This window comes from Nyctibius grandis, chromosome 2 (genome assembly GCF_013368605.1).
Source record: "Nyctibius grandis isolate bNycGra1 chromosome 2, bNycGra1.pri, whole genome shotgun sequence".
NCBI classification, from domain to species: Eukaryota; Metazoa; Chordata; class Aves; order Nyctibiiformes; family Nyctibiidae; genus Nyctibius; species Nyctibius grandis.
In genome coordinates, this window is record NC_090659.1 from 95,125,530 (window position 1) to 95,144,019 (window position 18,490).

The following is an 18,490-nucleotide window of genomic DNA, read 5'->3' on the forward strand; positions in this document are numbered from 1 at the left end:
GAATAAATTGAAAAAAAAATGGTGCTATTGGTTATATTAAGCCAAAAATGCCGTGCTGAGAAAGCACCCCATTTTGACTGCAGTAGTTGAACTATTGTGTGATGAACTTGAGCCAGTTTAGGAGGTTGGTATCACGCTCCAGTGCTGTCACTCAGTGGCATGATGTCTCCCTGGAGACTCCCCAGGCTCTTCGCTGAGCACAGAACGTTTTTCATCAGACGTTGAGTTAAAAACAATCATTTCACATTTACAGTTTTGGTTTGGTTCTTTAGGTAGAACAACAGAAACATTTGGAGAGAGGCCTTTTATAGTACATTTCTTGGGCAGGCCAGAGTGACCGAAAGGCCGTTACAAGTGGCACGGGTGCTCAGCTGGCTCCGTTTCCTAGTGAGGCTGGCTGTGTGCCAGTGCAGCGCCATGTATGTGGGGCAGGATCCGGTACAAGCTGCTCCTCAAAGGTTGGGCTGTGGCAGTACACCCTCTTCCTGTGGGCTGCTACAGCTAAGAAAATGCTGGCAGGTGAATCTGGCAGTTCTTGAGCCCAGGACTGAAAGGGGCAGAGACTTCCCTCCAGCCATCCCTGGCTTAACCAAAACATCTGGAATTCCCCAGCCCTGGCTTATGCAGAATTGCCTTGTGTCTGTGCTTTGGTGTGAGTAGTGCTGGGCTATATTATGTAAGGTTTGCAGAAAAGTTGTGCCCTACCATGATATTGTTCTATGGTCTGCCTTAACCTCTTATCTGTGTGCCTGAGTCAAGTGCTTTTCAACACAAACTTATCAAAACTGATCTTTTCCCCGCCAGAGAAGCTGTGGTTTTGATGAAACTGCATTATGTACTGGAAAGTTTTTGACCACTTCTGTTTGAATACAAAATACTGACACAGCTGCTAAGTACAGACGCTGCTGGAGGAAGTTGTACTACTCACTGAGGGGGTGGCAGAACATGCTTGTTAGCAGTAGATGATCCAATATATTTCTAGTGAGAGGCTGAGGCAAATACCTCAAACACGTATAATTTTTTACCACAGCATTTTCCAAAATAATTTGCTTATGGCTCTCTTCCTAAGTACGTTCTGCTGTCTGCATGGCTCACCCTTCCACTCACACCCACAGGGACTGAGGTGAAGAGGCACTACTCACTACTTCTCATCTTCTTCGCTGAGGATCTGCTTCTCCTTTTCCTCCTCCTCCCCCTCAAGGAACAGGATTGTTTGTGAAATGATCTTCCAATATAATAAAGAACAGTTATTTCTACTTTAGAAATGAGGAAATGAGGCTGTGATCATTTAAGGGAATTAGGTTCTTAGAAACCACACTTGAGGATTAGAAAAAGCCATCGAAGGATTCTGTGGCACAGCAAGGATCTGAAGGAAGGTCGTATGACTAATTCTAAGGCTTCTTGCCTTCTCCCATTGTAAAATACTACAAAAGGCACTTAAAGCCACTTCACCCAGTCCAAATTTTAAGAGAAATAATTTCTCAGGGTTAATTCACAGTTGCCTATTAGAAAATTCAAGTAAAAGCTTCATGAGCTCCACATCTGTAATGGGGCAAACCTTCCCCTGTGCAACACTGGGTGGAGTTTCACCTTCACTCACTCCAATCAGTTAGAAATTAAGCACCTCCTCTACCTTAGCCATCCAGTCCCCTCGATGGTCAGTCCCGAGAGAGAGGCTTGTCCAGAGGGCAACTCCTCTCACCTAAGCCAGGCATATAAGGTACATGGTATGGTCACCTCACAGCACTGACCAAGGGAGAACCTGAAACAATATATTTGGACAAGGCATCCTCATTGCTACATGGAAAATAATGTTTCGCTCTCATGATTTAATTGTAAGACCCATTTTTATCACTTCGAAACTATCTTTTTCTCCATTTTTCTTTAGATGATCTAGTAAGACAGGAACAAACAAACCTCAAGTGGAACTTCCCTTTCCTTGAGATTTTGTCTGGGTTTCTTTTTCTTGGTAACAAGCAACCAGATGGTTTTCTGAGTACCAAAACACACAGCACAATAATTCACATCCAGACAAATACTGTGAATGCTTCCTGGCCCATCGGGGTGCCAGGGAATGTGCTTGGTGTCATGGAAAGGAAGATTTTTTTCATTCTGTCTAGAAAAATGAACATAAGTGCCAGAAACTCAAAACTGTAATATACAGCTGAAGCTCTTCAGGGCTTATGCATTTACACTCCAAATAAACACCAAGTGAGACATATCCTCCTACCAATCAGAAAGCCTCTCATCCTGAAGAATTTATTATTTTACCATATGTTCAGAAAAACAAGTTTGTATCTATCATCATCTTCACCGGATGACAAACCAGGCACAAAGCAGCCCACTATGGCATATTAACTTAGTTTGGTGATAAAATTATACTATGAAAGTTTTAGCAACAAACAGGTCACTGTCCCATAAAATCCAAATGCAGCTTGTTTAAAAAAAAAAAAAAGAGAAAAAAAAATGAAAAAACTCAAATTAGACAAGATAATGATAGCTCAGTTTGCTTGACTTTAAGTGGGAAAGGGTAGTTACTGCATTAGATTTTTGTTGTTAAATTCTGACTGTTGGCAGTGAACTTCCACCATACATCTATGCTGTAGCCATCTTTACAAAACCTATACATTAATGGCCTTCTACACATTTTTATGCTGATGGACACTGAGTCTTTCTTTCCAAACCTTTGCCCATTCTGACCATGGATAAGTTCTCCAAAGGAGAAGTATTTTCAGGAGGGAAGAGGATGTGCTCTTCAGCTTGGTGGTAGTCAGACCTCAATTTCGGAATGCTCCCACTCTGCTTGCTTTGCTAATGAAGTTTTTCAGGAGGTCGTGGTCCATTTCTGCAAAGCCTTGAGTTTGTGTAACAACAGTTAAGTGGTTTATGCAAAATCTGAAGCAAAATTCTTCCAAGTCCTAGGAACAAATTGAGGTAATTTGTATTATGAATGATAACAAAAGTATTATTTTTCTGTTTCAAATTTGTCATTTAATTAGCAGAGAATATACCAGGTTGTTCACATTACCAATCCCTTTTCTAATCAGTTTGATTAGATCACAAATGATAGGATGAAATTTGTTCGTACAAACTATTCAATAAACCTCCCTCCGAGAAAACAGGAATGGCCACCTAAATCGACTCTAGAAATCCATCACATTTACTGAGCTCATTAGAAAAGTTATTAATAAGTGAAACCGTCAACTTTCCCCACATAAAATTACTAGAGCATCAGTAACTCCTTTCTTTTTCTCCCTGCACTGAATTCAGTAGTGGTCCTGTGAAAAACAGCAGATATCCTAGTCTTGCTGAAAAATAAAACCAAAATATGATGTAACATTCGATGATGCTCGCTGAACACAAACTGGATGTTAGGATACCCGTATCTTTCATGGCGAACCTAGGAATTTTGTCCCCCTATCTAGGAATGGGGATTCCTAGAGAGCAAAAAAGGTTCAGTCTTCTCCTGTTCTTGCTGTAACAGGATATTCAGATACTCAGTGCAGGATAGGTACAAGCCATTGTTTCACACAGGAAATTCATACAACCATGATTTCACACAGGAAATTTTGCCCACTCTAACTCCTCGCAGCAGTGGCAATCCTCCTCTCCATGCAGTGGGTCGATCCCCTTTAGCTGGTTTCCATGCAACAACTTGCTGTTGAAGGAAAATTAATTACCTTCTGCAGCAAGCAGAGCTGGAACCAGCAGCAAGGCAAGTCTGAACTGGCAGTGTGATCCAGGATCTATAAACTCTTCAAGGGTTACAGCAAAAAGAGGTCTCTTAATCCACACCAGTTTTACTCTATGTTAACTATACAAACATTGCAGCCAGGAACTAATAGTAGAAAGAAATTTAGCAGAATACCTGTGCATTTCCCTTTGAAACTTTTGCCTTAGATTGAATGGTTGAAGTCTTTTGCCTCTGTCAAGATGTAACTAAAGCTTTAACAGAGGCCAAGCACACAAAAACGTAAAAGAAATGAAAAACGCAGAAAATCAAAGACACTGACAGCTTAAGTTTCAGCAGACCTCTGAAACGCCACTGCCAGAACCTGAGTTGCTTTACAGTCAATGATGTGCAAACTTTTACACTAAATAAAATGAACAGCAGCTACCTTTTCTGGTACTGATCTATGAAGAGGACCACAGATATCACAGAATCCTGGTCACTAATTTTGCAGTTTCAAGAAATACTGGCTTTTAATTCTGTTATATAGAAGATAATTAATCTAAAATTTGCTACAGTGTATATTAGAAATATGCTTTAAAATAACTCGTAGCAGAAACTTTACATCTTCTGAGGATAGGACAAAATATTCTCAAGCATTTTTAATCCTAACAGATGTATACAGCAGCCAAGTCAGTTTTCAGGTAATTTGATATGTTAATGGCAGATGACACAGCACTGTAAACTTTCACTTGCAGTGTTCACATTTAGTGACAAAAAATTGAATTAATTCTATCTTTGCAAACTTCCAAAACATTAGGCCTCTTTCATAATCCTTCTTTGGACAGTTTTCTACTGAAGGGCCGATACCCTGCAAATGGTTCTCAAACCAGTTTTTACTATATTAATGCAGTATGCTAAAAGATCCTGGCTGACTTCACAATTCCTTGGACAGAGACTATCCCATGTCTTCGATAAGTAAGTCTTTGCTGCGCTTCCTCTGCAGCAGCAGTTCTACTACACCCCGTTCTGAGCTGTGGATGCAGGGAGGAGGGCAACAATGCACTCCTGAGTGTGGCACATGCTGCACCTGGGGCATGCGAAACAATTAATCATCTGATGACCGTGTTAAAATATTACATGTTTTGAAAGAATACTAGGTCTACAGAATAAACCACTGAATCATAGAAGGAAGAGGAGGATAACATATATTTAGTCATCTGGCCAATCCCTTTTATTGTGTTTCAGCCTTTATGAACTCTAGTACTTTGTCCAGGCTAGTTTTACTACTTCACAGTACTCCTAAATGTATCTTTAACTACTCTTTAACTACTTCACCTGATGCAGTTCAACTAAAGGTACTTCTGCTCTGAAGATGTTCAAAACTGTTGAAAAGCTTGTAAGAGGAGAAACTCCAGAGTAAATTTTTCAGGAAAACGGCTGTTAAAAGAATCAAATCATTGGGTCCTCCCTTCCTGTCCAGTCTTCCCTGATCTGCTGAGCTTCTGCCACAATAACACATTGAAAGCACAACTCCTCTTTGCCTCAGCTGTTCATGCCTTCCGTTACCGATACCTTGGTTACAACTGCCTTGTAATCAGCAGCTGATAATCTTCTTATCTCCTAATCCGATGTTATCTCCTTTAGCTTTACAAAACTCACTGACTTCCAGCCTCCTCTTTGCAACTCCTACACAAATTCATCTCATCTAGTACGCAGCCTCCATACAGCACCGACTACTGCAACATTTTTAACTCGTTTTTTTCTTTCAGTCCTTTCTTTCTACTTGCTTCCTATACCTGGAACTGTTTATTAATCCACCGTATTACACTTCTAGCCTCTCCTTTAAAACTTCATTCTACATTTCACAGCCAGGCAAAAGCAAAAAAGCAAGTATTTTTAAAAAACATTGTCACCAGATACATATTTTGGCTCTTTTAATAGGTAATTAACTAACAAGGAGGGTCTGGTTGAAGCGGTGAAGGTTGAGGGCAGCCTTGGTTGTAGTGACCATGAGATGGTAGAGTTCAGGATCTCATGTGGCAGGAACAGAATAGCTAGCAGAATCGCAACCCTGGACTTCAGGAGGGCCAACTTTGGCCTTTTCAAGCAATTGCTAGGGGAAATCCCATGGGACAGGGTACTAGAAGGTAAGGGGGCCCAAGATAGTTGGTTAGCATTCAAGGACTGCTTCTTCCGAGCTCAAGATCAGAGCATCCCAGCAGGTAGGAAGTCAAGGAAGGGTACCAGGAGACCTGCATGGTTAAACAGAGAACTGCTGGGCAAACTCAAGTGGAAGAAGAGGGTGTACAGATCGTGGAAGGAGGGGCTGGCCACTTGGGAGGAATATAAGTCTGTTGTCAGAGGATGTAGGGAGGCAACTAGGAAAGCTAAGGCCTCCTTGGAATTAAACCTTGCAAGAGAGGTCAAGGACAACAGAAAGGTCTTCTTCAAATACATTGCAGGTAAAACCAACACTAGAGGCAATGTAGGCCCACTGATGAATGAGGTGGGGGCCCTGGAGACAGAGGATAAAAAGAAGGCGGAGTTACTGAATGCCTTCTTTGCCTCTGTCTATACTGCTGGAGGCTGTCCTGAGGAGCCCCGGACCCCTGAGGCCCCAGAAGAAGTCAGGATAGAGGAGGAATCTGTCTTGGTAGATGAGGGCTGGGTCAGGGACCAATTAAGCAACCTGGACGTCCACAAATCCATGGGCCCTGATGGGATGCACCCGCGGGTGCTGAGGGAGCTGGCGGAAGTCATTGCTAGGCCACTCTCCATCATCTTTACTAAGTCGTGGGCAACGGGAGAGGTGCCTGAGGACTGGAGGAAAGCGAATGTCACTCCAGTCTTCAAAAAGGGCAAGAAGGAGGACCCGGGGAACTATAGACCGGTCAGCCTCACCTCCATCCCCGGAAAGGTGATGGAACAACTTGTTCTTGGTGCTGTCTCTAGGCACATCAAGGATAGGGGGATCATTAGGGGCACTCAACATGGCTTCACCAAGGGGAAGTCATGCTTAACCAACTTGATAGCCTTTTATGAGGACATAACCCGGTGGACAGATGATGGTAAAGCTCTGGATGTGGTCTATCTCGATTTCAGTAAAGCGTTTGACACGGTCTCCCACAGCATCCTCGCAGCTAAACTGGGGAAGTGTGGTCTGGATGATCGGGTAGTGAGGTGGATTGTGAACTGGCTGAAGGAAAGAAGCCAGAGAGTGGTGGTCAATGGGACAGAGTCCACTTGGAGGCCTGTGTCTAGCAGAGTCCCTCAAGGGTCGGTACTGGGACCAGTACTATTCAATATATTCATTAATGACTTGGATGAGGGAATAGAGTGCACTGTCAGCAAGTTCGCTGATGACACAAACTGGGAGGAGTGGCTGAGATGCCGGAAGGCTGCGCAGCCATTCAGAGGGACCTAGACAGGCTGGAGAGTTGGGCGGGGAGAAATTTAATGAACTATAACAAGGGCAAGTGTAGAGTCCTGCATCTGGGCAAGAACAACCCCATGTACCAGTACAAGTTGGGGACAGACCTGTTGGAGAGCAGCGTAGGGGAAAGGGACCTGGGGGTCCTAGTGGACAGCAGGATGACCATGAGCCAGCGGTGTGCCCTTGTGGCCAAGAAGGCCAATGGCATCCTGGGGTGGATTAGAAGGGGTGTGGTCAGCAGGTCAAGAGAGGTTCTCCTCCCCCTCTACTCTGCCCTGGTGAGGCCGCATCTGGAATATTGTGTCCAGTTCTGGGCCCCTCAGTTCAAGAAGGACAGGGAACTGCTAGAGAGAGTCCAGCACAGAGCCACGAAGATGATTAAGGGAGTGGAACATCTCCCTTCTGAGGAGAGGCTGAGGGAGCTGGGTCTCTTTAGCTTAGAGAAGAGGAGACTGAGGGGTGACCTCATTAATGTTTATAAATATGTAAAGGGCAAGTGTCATGAGGATGGAGCCAGGCTCTTCTCAGTGACATCCCTTGACAGGACAAGGGGCAATGGGTGCAAGCTGGAACACAGGAGGTTCCGCATAAATATGAGGAAAAACTTCTTTACGGTGAGGGTGACCGAACACTGGAACAGGCTGCCCAGAGAGGTTGTGGAGTCTCCTTCTCTGGAGACATTCAAAACCCGCCTGGACGCGTTCCTGTGTGATATGGTCTAGGTAATCCTGCTCCAGCAGGGGGACTGGACTAGATGATCTTTCGAGGTCCCTTCCAATCCCTAACATTCTGTGATTCTGTGATTCTGTAATCTTCCATTTGGCTATATTAATTTTATTCTTATAAAGCAGAAGAAATCTTGAACAGAAAGATGAGGACCTCTCAACTAAGATGCTCAGTTATAACAACGGCTACCAAGTCTAAAATACATACGCAGGCTTCTTGAATAATAAAAACCACCACATCGTTATTTCCACAATCAGCATAGCACTAAGAAGCTGAGAAAAGGAAAACATCTTTGAAAGTATTCCTCTGTTTACAAAAAAAAAGAAGCGCTTGCAGTACTGCTGATAACAGGTTGAGTGCTAGTGAAACATTCCAGAGCCAAGGGCAGACCATATGACAGGATATGGGGAGAGGAATAACAATAGGTAATTTGTTGTATGTCAGCAGGATTCATTGTAAACAACATGGCAAAAGTGGATTTTTTATATAAGCGTGAGTGTAAACAGGGAGGGACTTCACAGGTAAATTCTCCCATTGCCTGTAAAAGGCAGGACCAGAATGACTGTACCAGACATGGGCAGACAAAATGAGCAGGTGGAGAACTCAGGAAGCGAATAAGCAACGCAAAATCCGAAGGTGGAGAAGCAAATGGCAGTGAGAAATTTGCATGCTGTGCCGTGCCAGATGACAAGGCAGGAAGCAGATTAAGAATCCTGACTCACAGGTGCAAGCCAAAAGTCCAGGAAGAAAACACTAGTAGCTGCATTTTTTTACAGCTTAAAAGCGGGGGGAATAAACGTCTGGGAAGCCAGAAAGGGAAATTGCAGTAATCATGCTTCATCAGTTAAATGCAGTTATGTTTAATATAAACAGCTTAGTTTCTCAGAAAACAACTGTTTGCCTGAAGAGAAGTTCTCCTTACCTGAGCTTCGTATTTGACAGCAGCAGAAAGAAGAGCAATGGCATTCTCTTCACAAATGCCTTGTTTGATCGTTTGCTGGCAAAGCTTTTTCAATCTGTTTTCTCTATACAGTGTTGCCAAATCTAGCAGTCCTGTGAAAATTCACACAGCTTTAAGTACCCTGGTGCAAAACTTATTCATTTCTTTTCAAATTAATCAATTAGCCTATTGTTTTAGGCTGAATTAATCTAAGACTTGTTCTATTTTTATTCCCTATATGATGTGTGCATTTTTAAAGGTCCTCAAAAGACATATCAAAAAGAGACCCTTTTATTACTATGCAAGTGTTCTGTCTTCTTGTTCACTGTATTGTATCTCATTCTAGGCACCAATTAGTGACTTACATCCTCTCAGATTCATGCGGGAACAGCTCCCTTTTCATTCATGATCACATCGCCACTGCTACTCAAACAGAAAAGTTTTAGGGTAGCATTAGTGCCTTTTTAAGGAAAAAAAGAGTTCTTAATATGAGAAACAATAAGTTCTTTTTGAACATATTGCATCTTTGATCTTATTGCATCCCCACCACTTATTCTCTTGGGCATGTTTTCTGCTATTGCATCCCTTCTTCTTGACACCTGTCAAACTCAAGATTTAAGCGCTAATAAAACTAAAATTAACAAGCCCTGCTTTCTTCACCCTGTTACGACACACAAATTGAACTTTTCAGAAACAGAAACCTAGAGTTAGTTCCATTTACGGCAAGTACCTATTGCATCTTCAGGAGGGAGCCTAATGTTGTCTGTATACAGGTATTCCAAGAAGGCTCGGTAAACGGGATAAGAAAATTCACTCATTTCTATAATTTCATCATCATTATTCAGTATGGAACGAAAATGTTCACACCTACAAAACATGGACAAAGATTGTATACTGTAAAGAGTTTAGCTTGAAAGATGAGCTGCAGCAAGAAGTTGGCAAAAAAAATAAAAATCCATCATAACAGACTAAATACACAACCATAAACTCTAGCTACATGATTTCTTGGTTTAAACACATTAATTTCTTTAAGCTTTATAAGCCTTATATATATATTATTCAGAATTTTCCTTTATTTCTGTTATTAATATTTTATAGCAGGCTCCATTTCTACTTACAATATCTTTAAGGATGGTCCATGTGTTTTTGATGTCATTTTCTTAAATACGTTACACATTAACTATGAATTTTATTACCTGGCTCGTAATAGATAAAAGTTTACAATTAAGGTAGACAATTCTCACATTTCAACCTGCTTCCTCCAACATGATCTAGTGAGGAGGGAATTTATTAGTATTTTAGATAACATTTATTCCAGTGTCAGAGTCCATACACAATTTAGCATTAGATTTAATCATTACACTCAAGGATTAAAATATTGAAAGTGAAGCCACTCTCACCCAGATCTTTCATCACCTTCTTCTTGTAAGTCTGACTCCTTTTGTGACAGACAAGATACAAACAAGGCAAAAGTACTGCCTTTGATAGCTGTACTCTGCAACTTACAGCTCACAGTAACTTACAACTCACTGTAACTTACTGCTTCCCAAAAACCACCCTGTAACATTTGAATTGTTTTCAAAATTTTTGCTGATGGAAATGTACATCACCACCTCAGGTAACTTTTCCTGTAACAGCCACAATTTAATTGGACTCTTTTATACTACACTACTTAATTTCTAACTCTCCCACATCAGAATTTGCTTTTCTTTTAGTAAAACTTTTATGCAAAAGGTAGATTGGTTTCCTTTTAATGATGCTGGGACAAGCCTACATCATAAAGACAGCATAACTTAGATACAAATGAAAAATAATTACTTCTTTTATCACTTAATTTACCTTTTTCACATTTGATTTTACTGGTTATTTAAAGAATTTTGTTTCTTAGTATTTTACTTTTTTAAATAAAATAAATAAACATCAAGTTGAATTCATAAAGAATTAAAAAGTCATTATCTAGGTTCTGCCCCATCTTGTACCACATTCTGGCATTGGAAGAGGCAGACCAAACCCCATTGCTTTGTTTCCCAGAGCCTCACATTAAGTGATGGTGACCATGCTGCGGAATATACCTTGGGAATGGTCTGTTGCCCCAATGGCACCATGCGAAAGTAAAAAGTCAGAGAGAAGGTGGTGCACATTGCTCCCAAAAAATAAATAAGTAAATATATAAAAATCAGTTGGTACTCATCCTTCAGTCTCCAAAGTACCTTGGAGTGACTTATCCTTTGGAGTGTCTCTCTCCTCCTCTCTTATCTCGCAGTAGAGACAGACCAGACACCAAATTTTGGCTGGCTAAACGCAGAGCAGACGAATCCCACCTGTACAACCATATGTATCTGTTTCTGCAGGCAGTATGTTGCTGGCCCAGCCTCTCACTGAGCTGGGCGTTGCCCTGCCATTTCACCACCATCGCAAGCTAATAACCACCGACAATATGATCTAGTTCAACAGTGGGCATAGAACAAGATGGAAAAAAGTCTTCATAAGAGGTAAAGAAATGACTGGATAATGAAAAGGAACTTTTACCAGCGCTGCATTCATGACAATGCTCTGGAACAGGCTGAGTGCTGCAAAATACCATGTTAAATACACTATCTTCTGATCCAGTTGCATCATGAGACTAATAAGCTTAAAGAAAATATTAATTCTACAGACTGTGCCTGATGCTTTATTATTCCTGCATATTATTTTGATAATGCCAGACATTTAAATCCATTTTAGAATTATACACATTTCCTTCCCAGAATGCCATATAATCTGAGAAAAGTAGAGCAAGAAAAAAGAAATGAGGAAAAGTTACATATAGTCTGATTACCAGCAAAAAGAACCTCAGAAACATTTTAGGGATACAGCAGATTTGAAGCGGTTTCTGATGAAGGACACATGGCATTCCAAACAAAGAGGGTGAACTAAAGGCACGAGTGTAACGTGCAAGTAATAAAACCAGTAAAGGGAAGAAAACAGTACTACAGGTAATTGGAGTAGTAAGAGAGCAGAAAAGACCAAAAAAAGGGGCAGGCAAGAATTAACAAGGAGCTTTAATTTCATGCAGTAATATACAAGAAATCACTAACGGGACTCGGGAGCAAAAGTAGGAAGACGAAGGCAGTGATAAGCAGGATGAGATAGCCAAGCAGTTTGAGAAAGAAAATAGCAAAGAGGAAAAACTATTCTAACGACGAGGAGGATAAAGCAGAAGCAGTTAGCAAGACAGAAGAGATCTAAAGCAGTGTCTCTGGAATATCCTAGCAGAAACTGCGTCAGCAATAACAAACTAATCTCTGCATGTTAATAACAATGTGATTACTCTGTAGATCTGCATATGTCAAATCTCACTGTAAAGTGGCCTTAACTTGCAAAAAGCTGTAAAAATAAAAAGAGAAGCCAGCTTAAAATTCAAATTCACTGATGATAAGGTTTAAAACAAGTAGGATAAGAAATCTGACAAAAAAGGGGAAAAAAAGGTAATCTGAAGAGCATCTACAGAAGTTGCTGAAACAACTGAAGGGTCCTGTGGAAGGAAAGAAAGGCAAGAATAAACACAAAACCCTCAAATCATCCCAGTGGAGGAAGCCAAGCATGTAAAGGAGGAAAAGCTGATTCAAAGTACTGGGAAGGCAGCAGAAAGAAGTGAGCATTTTCCTCAGCAGGAAAAGGTTATTAGAAATCAGGGTCAAGGCCATTTAGGTAGCACGAAGGAGTATACACGTCAGATGGAGGGAAGTGATGAAAAGGCTGGTAGTAAGCAGCACGTTTGGTGATTCCACGCAGTGAGGAAATGAGGAAAAGAGAGTAACAGTGAAGAATAGGAGGTGAATCCCATGGCTGAGGGAAAAGGGAGTTTGTAAGAATAAGTCAAGAATTTTGAGCAGTAATTACTCAGCACAGTGGATTACACTATACAGTTTATTTTATATTGAACTATACAGTTTGTGCCTTACCTAATTTTGAGAAGAACTTTATGAACATGAATGTATTTTCCATCCACTAGAAACTTCAGGTCTGCGGTTTCAGGGTTGTCAAATTCCTTCTTTAGTGACTGGGCTACTGTTAGATGGTCATCAGGCTCTAGAATAAAAAGCGGAATTAGTAGTAAGTAATACAAGTGTCTCTCACGATAACATCTTGAGTATCTGTCAGCAATTAACACTCTTAATAAATACGACATCTCTTTAAGGCTAGCAAAAAAACCCAGCATACTGAACACACAGAAAAGCAAATAAAGGGCAGCTTTCTTCAGTCCTTACTAGTTTCCTACTCAAAAAAAATATCCCTATTAAAAAAAAACATAATTCCCACTCCTCTAACTCATCTGCATAAGGCCAGAAAGAAAAATTTAACACAGTCTCAGAAGTTTAATGCTGCATCTGATAGCAAATGCAATCAGTTGATACTGGGTAAATTATTCTAAATGAAAAGTGTTAGTTATTATAAGATACCCAAAAGGTTACAAGCCTATTCAAAAAGTGTTTTCCCCAGACTCACGGTGTTAGAAGCACTCTGTGTGAACGTCTGCATATTCCTGTTTGTGTCACTTGTTTGTATATCCCACTGAGTACGTGATACTTGCATTATGAAGTTACCAGATGATAGCCTTGAAAAGTCATCCATTGCCTGCATACAAATCTTTATCTCCTGGCCTGTTTCCAAATCTCCATCGTATCTGGTACCTTCAGAGACCTACCTATCTTCTTTAATACTACTGAAAAATTAAACCCCCCAAACCTCATTCTTAGCCCAGAAAACATTTTGTCTTCTTACCATATAAATACACATTATTGGTTTATGCAAATTTTGTGGGTCAGTAATAGCTGTTCTCTACAGAAAACTGCATAAATGCTAAGTCCTGTAACCTACCAAGCAAGAAATAAGAACAGTATTCTGCTGGAAATGGAAAGACCTTCACCACAAGCTCTAGAAAAAAACTTAACACACACAGTTTGATACTGTTACACTTCATTTAGCACAATTATTTTTTCATTTCATTTAGAGGATGTCCCTTATGTTCAGGTATACCCAATTAGGGCAATAATTATCGAAGTGCGTTGGATTACTGGTAAAAGGATTGAGGGCCAAGAAATACAATGTAATGATGATAAAAAATCCTTCTGAAATAATGATACTGTAAAATACATTGTTAGTTCTTATTTTGTACAATGTGGTTTATTTATTCAGACCTCTGCTATTCAAATAAGTAATAATTTTAACAACCAATGCAAACCTGAAGCTCTTCTTCAAAGTTAACTGGCAATTGAGATGTCCACCTATACACATCCCCAGTCAGCAGAGGTAAACTGAATATAGTGGGGTTCAGTTATGAAATTCTTAGAGGGAAAATGGGTGCTCTTATTTGTTACAGCAGTGAAGGGGGAACCTGGGGATGGAAATGAAGAGGCAGTTCACACTCACAAGGCGCAAAGCCAAGAAAACTCCTTACCAGTCAGTGCTAAGACTTGCAATAGAAATGTTAGAACTGCCACAAACGGGGAATGAATGGGAACGCCTGAGTGTGGAAGCACCAGAATACAACAGACAGAGAAGCATGGCAGATGTCCATGGCACCTGGTTCAGCAGATGTTAAGATCCTAGGATGCAGCTGCCTGATGATTCTCACCACATATACATCAGGAGACAAACAACAGTGAGTCAGTCCTGATGACTTGCCAAGGTGGGACAGCGTGAAGAGACAAGTCACTCTCAGCTCCTAGAGCTTGCAAAAAGGCACAGCCGAAACCAGCACAGAGTCACCAAAATAACAGGAACCCAGGAGACATGATGAGGGCCTGATAGCCAGAATCCTTTATCCTGTGTCATCACAAGGAACCCTGATCAGACCACCTGAATACACATTTTAGTGCCAGGATACTGGACAGATCACTTGGCACATACAAGAACGTGGGTTTGAAAGTGCATCTGAAATCAGTTTTGTTTAAAAATAAAATAACCTTTTCCTCCTGTAAGGTTTCACAGTGTTTTACAGTAACAGTGTACGGTTTTACAGCGTTGCAACATTATTTCCAAAGGGTCCAAGAAGTCAAGGTCAAAAAAAAAATAAAAGAAGCTACTACATGAAAAAATTACTCCCAAGGTGTGAAGCAGTACAAGTAGGCTGGGTGCATTGTTCACGGTGACAATGAAGAGATGAAAGATGTGTTGGGAAATAGTTACGAATGTAGTCTTAACCATGCTGTGTTAAAGAGAGTGAATATCTATGAGCAGTAATGAGCAATACGCTTATTAATAAATGGGTCACTTGGAAGTCTTCAGCATAAAGGTGATAATTACATGAATGATCATACATAATCCCACTCAGGACTCTCTTAGCTGATGTAAAAAAGCATTGCTGACCTAAAAGAGTATTTGTAAAAGAAGATAAGAAAAGGTGAATTCGCAGAAAGGAGCACTGAAAAACTGTGACAGACAGTTTCAGTCTCACTCAAGCAGTTGTCTTCTCTGTGAGGAACAAAATAAGGAAAGAGGCAGGTTTTGCTTCTTGCCTTCCTCCACTCTCCTTTGAAAAATTCCTCAATACTCTGCACGAAACTGAGAAGAGAAGGTAAGAGAAAAAGTGGAGGGGAAATTCTGATAACATGAAGTAATATTTTAACTGGGCAAGAAGAAATGGAAGCTGAAGAGCTTCAGAACCCTGCTAATGTACATAAGAAGATACATAAAACTGAATTTGTGATTAAGCTACATGTACTAATAATGTCCCATTTCCTTCATAAAACAAGCAATTCTTATGGAAGAAAAATCTGAACATACTACAGATACTTTTATGTAGAACTTACAACTGACAAACACACATTTACATAGAATGAACCACCCCATTGCCTGGGATTTTAGTGCAGAAACACAATTTACATCTCATTAGTAGAAGGCAAATATTAGGAATATTAAGAATTTCCACAGTAATTAAGCATATATCTTACGGTTCTGAACAAGCTATCCTAGAGAGCACAACTGCCTCAGCCTAGAGAAAATGTGCGTCTTTGGACTATGCCCTAAAACACGAATTTTGGCAAAGCAGTTTCCTGAGAACAGGATTCTCCATTTAATCCTCTAGTCTCTCAAAGCTGAAATATGAGTACTATTAACAGAATTTCCTTACCTTGGCATCCAGAAGGCATCAAGGGAGCAAAGAGTGTTCTACAATTGTCAGACAAAAGCATACAGCAACACAAAAGCAATTACAAAGGCAGTACAGAAGTGGAATGGAAGCATGATGGACTCAGTACAGTTCAAATTACAAATTAACAAATTGCTGCATTCCAGCTTTTAGCTTAAGCTCCCAGATGACACCTACAGACAACCCCAAGAGTCTCATCTTTGATTAGGTCAGCAAAGCCAGTAACTTTATTAGCAACCAATATGGAATTGAATTTGTAGCTGAAGAATGAGCTCTCTGTTAGACAATGCTATATACTTAACTCTTTCTAGTCAAGGCGAGCAAGACAGACCTTAATGTTAATCAAATATCTGAGATCCAGCAACTTGTCTCTCCAGGTCGTGATCACTTGTGATGAGACTCTAAGTGTCTGTGGCCAATTCTGAACATAGGAATTTGGCTCCCTCAATTCTCAGTAGTCCACTTAAGGGCATCAAAGAAAGCTTCAGGGTTCCTAAACGTTCTGCATGGCTCCCTCAAAGTCTCCATATTCAAACTCAGCTTCTCCACCCATGGCCATTGTACAGTAACATTCACTGGTTACACAAAAAAACCCCTCCCCAAACCCAAGGCATTTCCTCACACAAGTAAACCACGTCAATAAAACAGACAATCATTTGGCACTGCCATCAGGCCTTAGCAATTTTTACAAGCCCATATTACCATTTACACATATGTAATATATGATTATGACTACGCTTCCCAGCATCAATTTTTGCAAGAAACTAAGTTTAGGCTTCAAGTACATGCAACTGTTTTATGCACTAATGATTCTATTTAGAAGATGTCAAAACAAAAAATATTTAAGCTCACCTACTGATAGAAGACGCCACATAACGGCAGGGGTAGCAAAGCAAGCAAACACATCGTCCGTGCAGGCAAAGTGAGTGAGGTGGGGAAGGATCACTGACTGCCCACGGCATTGGCCCCACATGTACACCTGGCCGCTCTGGGTCTTGGCAGCCGACGTGTGAGCAGAGTGGCACGCTGCAATCTCTATAACTCTGAATTTATAAGCAAACAAAAAAAGCGAGTCACTCTCATAAGAACAAAATGCAGTGAAGCAGCTCACTATCTCCTGTCTTTCTCTGGTGCAAAACATATTTCTAAGCATCATGCACTCCCAACAGAAAGAATGTTTTCTGATCATACGTAGCAAAAGTAAAAGGGCTGTCAATGTTTCTTCAAATAGCGTGCACTCAGAAAGTTTCTCAGCAAAAAAGCTTCTTGGGAGTCAGGAGACAGTGTTGCAGCACAGCAGTATATCTGCTGCAGCACGTGCTCTACTGACCCCCTCGGCTCCCTCTAACAAAGCTATGATGAGTTTCAAGTCTCTGAATGTCCTCGGTGGTGCTGGGCAGTGAGGTGAGTGGCTGCATTAAGCTGTAGAGAACGGGTACTTTGGAGAAGATGAAGAAGGAAATGAGGAGGCGTTTCCAAAAAAAAAAAAAAAAAAGGAATTTGCATTTTGGCTTATAATTGAAAGTTAATGAAAAACTTTTTTCCTGCTTGCTTATTGGTAACGGTTACAAACCAACAATTTAAACATACTTCTTTTAATTAAAAAATACTGAAGTTGCATTACTCATACGATTATTATTACTTATGTTTAAGAGACTTTCATTTTGAAAATTAAAACTTAGAACCAAACAGCACACAAACCTGTTTCTAAGTGTATTTTAGCTATGTTAGACTATCTCACTAATCCTAAAGTTGACTTAGGATTTCAAAACTCCCACTGTGTACAAGACGACACAATCCACTGTTTTGCAGTCTGAACTACTGCTTGTTTACTTGTTTTCCCAGCTGCCTGGGGAAAATAGCCAGGAAACAACTTGTTTAAAGCTGTATGTACAAATCTTGCAGGCTTTAGTGAGGTAATATTCTCACTGACACCAGGAATGCATATTCTGGCCAACAAAAGGGAAAGGCAGTATAAACATTAAAACTTGTATGAAAATGTGGTAACATTTTAACTGCAGCCAAAGTGTCTGGAAAAAATTCAGTTACATTTTAAGCAAAAGCACAAACAGACATAAAGAAATAGCAACATTCAAAAACAGGACATGTCTCATCAGCAGAGAGGAGTTGCCTCTTCCTCACAATAATGTACACAGACACAAGTTTAAGAGGGACATCTCACTTTTCTTATTATTCACAGCAGGAGGCCAAAATCAAGACCTCAGTAGTAAGGAATAGATTCAAGTTTCTGGCCACATATATACCTGGCTTTACATTAGCAATAGAAATAACTGCCCCACTACCCATCAAGGACTTACAGGAAAATAGTTAACTTGTAAAAATCTAAGCTTAATTTTCCGGCAACAGTACCAAGAAAGAACTCCTCCCTTTCTCTCTCTCCTGGGGTTATGAGCTAGGTTTAATAGCAGAAATAACACAAATTGAAGATGTCCACTCTTCACTTTTTCTGTGTGTACTTCTTGTAGCATATTAAAATACAAATTATATTCAGAGACAATAAAGATTTTATCGTTGACTTCAAACAATGAAACCAAACCACTGAAGAGAAACTGCAATGAAGGCCTA

The 18,490-nt window shown here is 40.5% G+C and overlaps 1 protein-coding gene across 3 annotated transcripts in view; it reads right to left on the minus strand.

Annotated features, from left to right (window-relative positions):
- Nucleotides 1-2,075: 2,075 nt before the first annotated feature.
- Nucleotides 2,076-18,490, minus strand: part of RCBTB2 (RCC1 and BTB domain containing protein 2) — a 34,843-nt gene continuing 18,428 nt past the window's right edge. For all 3 annotated transcript variants that reach the window (XM_068418477.1, XM_068418492.1, XM_068418483.1), the window contains 5 exons: nt 16,757-16,947; nt 12,717-12,843; nt 9,503-9,639; nt 8,755-8,885; nt 2,076-2,918 (listed from right to left, as the gene is read on the minus strand). In XM_068418477.1, coding sequence (XP_068274578.1) covers nt 2,778-2,918; nt 8,755-8,885; nt 9,503-9,639; nt 12,717-12,843; nt 16,757-16,947 — 727 coding nt within the window. In that variant the 3' untranslated portion in view covers nt 2,076-2,777. The remainder of the gene's footprint in view (nt 2,919-8,754; nt 8,886-9,502; nt 9,640-12,716; nt 12,844-16,756; nt 16,948-18,490) is intronic.